Source organism: Terrapene carolina, unplaced genomic scaffold, assembly GCF_002925995.2.
Source record: "Terrapene carolina triunguis isolate 2854851 unplaced genomic scaffold, T_m_triunguis-2.0 Scaffold13367, whole genome shotgun sequence".
In the NCBI taxonomy this organism is placed as follows: domain Eukaryota; kingdom Metazoa; phylum Chordata; order Testudines; family Emydidae; genus Terrapene; species Terrapene triunguis.
Genome location: NW_020677718.1, coordinates 1 through 6,434, shown reverse-complemented (window position 1 = coordinate 6,434; position 6,434 = coordinate 1). Strand labels below are relative to the sequence as shown.

Genomic DNA, 6,434 nt, shown 5'->3' with positions numbered 1-6,434 from the left:
AACCAATCTGACTGCTGCTGCATGTGGTGATTATCTCATTACTCTGAGCCTCAGACTGGACCACTCCCTCACTGTTGGGTGCAGAGATGATGGGGCCCAAGCTAGTAGCAAAGAAGGGATAAATTGGACATTATAGGGTTCATCACAGGGCTTCAGGCATCTCAATCCCAATTAACAGAAACCCACAGTTATGGGGTGACTGATGTCCTTCAGTGGCTGCATTGAACAGCACATTTTGGGTCCAAGAAGCCCAGAACTGGATAACAGGAGAAGGGTGTCACCCAGGTACATGAAGTGCTGTTTCCACAGAGCACTGTGCCACTGTGGCTAAACAACAAAGTAAAAGAAGCAGCGAGAGGCAAAAAGGGATCCTTTAAAAAGTAGAAGTTAAATCCTAGTGAGAATAATAGAACGGAGCATAAACTCTGGCAAGTGAAGTGTAAAAATATAATTAGGAAGGCCAAAAAAGAATTTGAAGAACAGTTAGTCAAAGACTCAAAAAGTAATAGCAAATTTTTTTTTTTAAGAACATCAGAAGCAGGAAGCTGCTAAACAACCAGTGCGGCCACTTGATGATCGAGATGGTAAAGGAGCATTCAATGGGGATAAGGCCATTGTGGAGAAACTAAATAAATTCTTTGCATCAGTCTTCATGACTGAGGATGTGAGGGAAATTGCAAAACATGAGCCATTCTTTTTAGGTAACAAATCTGAGGAACTGTCCCAGATTGAGGTGTCATTAGAGGAGGTTTTGGAACAAACTGATAAATTAAACAGTAATAAGTAACCAGGACCAGATGGTATTCACCCAAGAGTTCTGAAGGAACTCAAATGTGAAATTGCAGATCTAATTGTGGTTTGTAACCTATCATTTAAATTAACTTCTGTACCAAATGACTGGAGGATAGCTAACGTGATGCCAATTTTTAAAAAGGGCACCAGAGGTGATCCCGGCAATTACAGGCCAGTAAGCCTGACTTCAGTACTGGGCAAATTGGTTGAAACTATAGTAAAGAACAGAATTGTCAGACACATAGATGACCATCATTTGTTGGGGAAGATTGAACATGGTTTTTGTAAAGGGAAATCATGCCCCACCAATTTACTAGAATTCTTTGAGGGGGTCAACAAGCATGTGAACAAGGGGGATTCAGTGGTGTAGTAAGAAGAAGACCTGAAACATAAGCCCATGTATCAGAGACCTGGTATGAGGCCCGAGGCCTGGGATAAAGTAGTCAAACCTTTGCTGATACAATATAAAGCAAAGTTAAGTTGTGAGCAAGAGGCAGGCCCTGCTCACAGAATCTGGCAATAGGGCTGATATTGCAGAAAAACACATTCTAAGAAATGTGAGGCACAAAGCACTCACACAAGCACATTCCAGAAGGGTGATACCAGTACATTCCCCAAAGATAACAGGAACACACTGACCCATCTTAAGGATAAGGTCACGATGACAGCATGATGAATAGAAATGTTTTAATCAAGTCAACATATACAAGGCAATGGGTGGCACCCTGATACGTCAGAGGGTGGCACCCTTATATGTCAGGGGCAATACATAATTTGTTTGTATCTGTGTATAAAGATATATCTCAGAGGGAGTGTCTTTGACCAGCCTAGGAAGCAGTGGAAAGTCCCGCCACTGACTGAGCTATGTCCATTGTCACAGGTATACATGTCTTAGTATCCTCATAGAGTCTGCCAGGTGCTATTACCGTGCTTCGCCGACAATAAACCTGGCCGGGCACCTTCGTACCTTAACGGATTTTGTGGTCATTGGGCGGTTCGCTCAAGGTCTGCTGTGCCAGCTATCTACGCAGAGCTGGAACAGCACACAGGGAGAACACACACACAGCCGAACATCTGACGACAAGTGGATATAGTGTACTTAGATTTTCAAAAAGCCTTTGACAAGGACCCTCATCAAAGGCTCTTAAGCAAAATAAGATGTCATGGGATAAGAGAGAAGGTCCTCTCTGGATCAGTAATTGGTTAAAAGATAGGAAACAAAGGGTAGGAATAACATATTCACAAATGATCTGAAAAAAGGGGTAAAACAGTTAGGTGGCAAAATTTGCAGATACAACACTACTCAAGATAGTTAAGTCCCAGGCAGACTGCAAAGAGCTACAAAAGGATCTCACAAAACTGGGTGACTGGGCAACAAAATGGCAGATGACATTCAATGTTGATAAATGCAAAGTATTGCACATTGGAAAACATAATCCCAACTATACATATAAAATGATGGGGTCTAAATTAGCTGTTGCCACTCAAGAAAGAAATCTTGGAGTCATTATGGATAGTTCTCTGAAAACATCCACTCAATGTGCAGCGGCAGTCAAAAAAGCGAACAGAATACTGGGAATAATTAAGAAAGGGATAAATAAGATGACGGAAAATATCATATTGCCTCTAAATAAATCCATGGTACACCCACATCTTGAATACTGCGTGCAGATGCGGTCGCCCCATCTCAAAAAAGATATATTGGAATTGGAAAAGGTTCAGAAAAGGGCAACAAAAATGATTAGGGGTATGAAATTGCTTCTGTATGAGGAGAGATTAATAAGATTTGGACTTTTCAACTTGGAAAAGAGACAACTAAGGGGGGGCAGGGCCGGCTCCAGGCTCCAGCTTACCAAGCAGGTGCTTGGGGCGGCCACTTCGGAGAGGGGTGGCACGTCCAGCTGTTCAGCGGCAATTCGGCGGACGGTCCCTCACTCCTGCTCGGAGCGAAGGACCTCCCGCCAAATTGTCGCCGCAGATCGCGATCGCGGCTTTTTTTGTTTGTTTGTGGGGTTTTTTTGTTTGGCTGCTTGGGGCGGCCAAAACCCTGGAGCCAGCCCTGAGGGGGGGTATGATAGAGGTCTATAAAATCATGACTGGTGTGGAGTAAGTAAATAAGGAACTGTTATTTACTCGTTCTCATAACTGAAGAACTAGGAATCACCAAATGAAATTAATAGGCAGCAGGTTTAAAACAAACAAAAGAAAGTATTTCTTCACACAACGCACCGTCAACCTGTGGAACTCTTTGCTAGAAGATGTTGTGAAGGCCAAGACTATAACAGCGTTCAGAAAAGAACTAGATAAGCTCATGGCTATCAACCAGGATGGGCAGGGATGGTGTCCCTAGCCTCTGTTTTCCAGAAGCTGGGAATGGGTGACAGGGGATGGATCACTTGATTATTACCTGTTCTGTTCATTCTCTCTGGGGCACCTGGCATTGGCCACTGTCAGAAGACAGGATACTGGGCTAGTCTGACCCAGTGTGGCCCTTTTTATGTTCTCTTCTACATCTCCAGAGATTCTGGCATCACCCTACCCAACAGCTATGGAGGTGACTGATTGCTTTGATGGAACAGGGAAACTGCCTATAATGGGATGGGAGTGCATCAGGATATGTGAGGCATGAGCTGCAAGGCTGAGTCCGCCTAGTGTCTTCCCTACACTAGACAAATGTTTTGCCCCCAGCACCCCTGAAACCCGCCCACAATCTTTGGCTAATTGGGATTCTACTGCGTACCCTAGGAATTAGGCCGGCTCCCTCATTTCATCCGGAGGGGTTGTGGCACCAGCACAAAAAGCAGCTTTGGGATGATTTTTTATTTTACTATATAAAATAATGAGAGAGAACAATAGAAAAAAAGTAGGATACATACATGTATGCAATGCCGGCCACTCTTCCCAGAGTCACTGCTCAGACCACCATGCTGTCACATCACCTCTCTGGGTCTTCAGCCACTTTTCAACTCCCCCACTGCCCCAGGGTCATATTGCTGTTCTATGTCCTTGGACCTCCCCACTGCCATCAGGCCAGATTACTGCTCTGGGTGGCAATCCCTTGTGGGACCACATCACCGGCTTGGGCCGCAGTACACCCACTTCTGCCACAAGGCCACCTGGCCTCTGCGGTATGCAATTGCACCATCTTCCCATGCTGCAGCTCTGTGGTTCTATCCTGGTTTACTCCCATCACTGACTGGTCAGGATGTTGCTGAGGCCTAAGCAGACGGGGTGCAGGTTGAGATGGGTCCCGAAGGAGAAGCAGTTCCCACCACCACCAATGAGCAGCAGCTCTCTTTTGTCTGGCAGGAAGATACTGCTGTGATTGTGCAGCATTAATGGCCACTTCAGGGACACCTGGAAAAGAACAAGAGTCCTGTGGGGGAAACGTACACTGTCTGTTCCAGGCGAGCTGACCAGACAGGCACTGGAGAGGTGCATGGAGGCCAAGAGGGAGCATGGGAAGTGGTGGTGGTAGGGTGCATGGACAAAGTGCTCAAGCCTGGGAGGTGGAGGGAGACCGGGTGCTCAGAGACCCAGAGTGTGTGGATCAGCCCAACAATTCAGAATTCTTTGCTAGAAGAAAGAGCAGGGGACAGAGCAGGGGCAGGGGCCAAGCTGCTGAAAGAAGTTTATTTATGGAAGCCAATGACCTTTCACAAATTACAAAAAAAGTTCTGAGGAAAGAGGAGCCTCCTCTAGCCCACTCCAGCCGTAGTCCTCTGTCTCCTCCCTTCATTCAGCTTCCCAGATCCTGATCTCTCCTCTTCCCACAGACTCCTATGGCCTGGCCCATCATGGACTCTCCCTCCTCTAGGCTTGGCTATGGCAGCTCCTCACCGTTTGGCCTCGCTGAGCCCCAGAATCCCATCTCTGCTGAGATCCTCATCCATTCTGGCCAGGCTGAGTCTAGGTGGCAGATGCAGCAGCATCCTATTCTGGTCTCAATTTATCCCCTTCTGTATTCTCTATTCCAGGGGCCTGGTCAGTGACAATCAACAGAGCCCAGGAGACTTCTCCTCCCTTCGTGGAACACAGATTCCTCCTGGAAAGAGGGTTGTCTCAGTACTTACTGTGTCAATCTGATAATCCAAGCTGAAACCCGTCATCAGGTCAATCACAGTCACACCGGGTACTGATGCAGAGTGAAGCCATACTCCCCCCACAAGCAGGAGTTTCCCATCATGTACATGGGCAGTGTGTGAATACCTGTGGAGAGAGTTCAGAAAGAGACAACTCCAATGATGAGGAGAGCGAGAGATAGGGCATGTACTCATTGACCCATGGGATTGTCACTGACCTGGGGATGAAAGGAGGGTGAGTCTCTACATCCTGCCACTGAAAGCCACTCCCAGTCGGTCTCAGAAAGAGCACTGAGTTCAACGGTTGCCCAGCTGTTCCCAGGCCCCCTGCAATGAGCGCTCCCCCGTCCCAGCTGCAGGCGCTGTGAGAGTGACGGCCTTCAGGGACTGGCCCCCCAACAGGAATCTAGACAAGCAGAACACAATGAGCTGTAGGTTCAGGGGATCAGGAGCAAGGAGAATGTTTGTCCTCCCCGCTCACCCCCAGCCATCCCCACAGGATTAATCTTTCCTTTTCTCACCCCCCAGGGATCTGGCATTCTCCCCTCAAGGAGAGAACTGGAGGTAGATTGGGTATGGCTGAAGGTGAAGTGAACCTCGGGGAGGACATGCCCAGCTCCCCACTGGAGGGAGGATTCTGTCTATTTCCAGCATTTATAAGGCCCCCATTACCAGAGCATCTGAACACCTCACAATTTTTAGCATATCTGGTCTCATACCCCTGAGAGGTAACGTAGCTCTTTGTAACACCTCTTCATCAGCCTCTCACCTAAGGCTTTTGATACTGTCTTGCATGACCGTCTCATAAACAAACTAGGGAAATACAACCTAGAGAGAGCTACTATAAGGTGGGTGCATAACTGGTTGGAAAACCGTTCCGAGAATAGTTATCAATGGTTCACAGTCATGCTGGAAGAGCATAATGAGTGGGGTCCTGCAGAGATCAATTCTGGGTCCGGTTCTGTTCAATATCTTCATCAATGATTTAGATAATGGCATAGAAAGTACATTGATAAAGTCTGGAGATGATACCAAGCTGGGAGGGGTTGCAAGTGCTTTGGAGGATAGGATTAAAATTTAAAATGATCTGGACAAACTGGAGAAATGGTCTGAAGTAAATAGGATGAAATTCAATAAGGACAAATGCAAAGTACTCCACTTAGGAAGGAACAATCAGTTGCACACTTACAAAATGGGAAATGACTGCCTAGGAAGGAGTACTGCGGAAAGGGATCTGGGGGTCATAGTGGATAACAAGCTAAATATGAGTCATAGAATCATAGAATATCAGGGTTGGAAGGGACCTCAGGAGGTCATCTAGTCCAACCCCCTGCTCAAAGCAGGACCAATTCCCAACTAAATCATCCCAGACAGGGCTTTGTCAAGACGGGCCTTAAAAACCTCCAAGGAAGGAGACTCCACCACCTCCCTAGGTAACGCATTCCAGTGCTTCACCACCCTCCTAGTGAAATAGTGTTTCCTAATATCCAACCTAGACCTCCCCCACTGCAACTTGAGACCATTGCTCCTTGTTCTGTCATCTGCCACCATTGAGAACAG

The 6,434-nt window shown here is 46.8% G+C and overlaps 1 protein-coding gene across 1 annotated transcript; it reads right to left on the bottom strand.

Annotated features, from left to right (window-relative positions):
• Positions 1 to 3,645: 3,645 nt before the first annotated feature.
• On the bottom strand, positions 3,646 to 5,280 carry LOC112121738 (tRNA wybutosine-synthesizing protein 4-like; the record flags this gene model as incomplete). Its single annotated transcript, XM_024220651.1, has 3 exons — positions 3,646 to 4,149; positions 4,866 to 5,001; positions 5,093 to 5,280. Coding segments are annotated over 3 exons (492 nt in total), but the record flags the coding sequence as incomplete, so codon positions are not given.
• Positions 5,281 to 6,434: the final 1,154 nt, after the last annotated feature.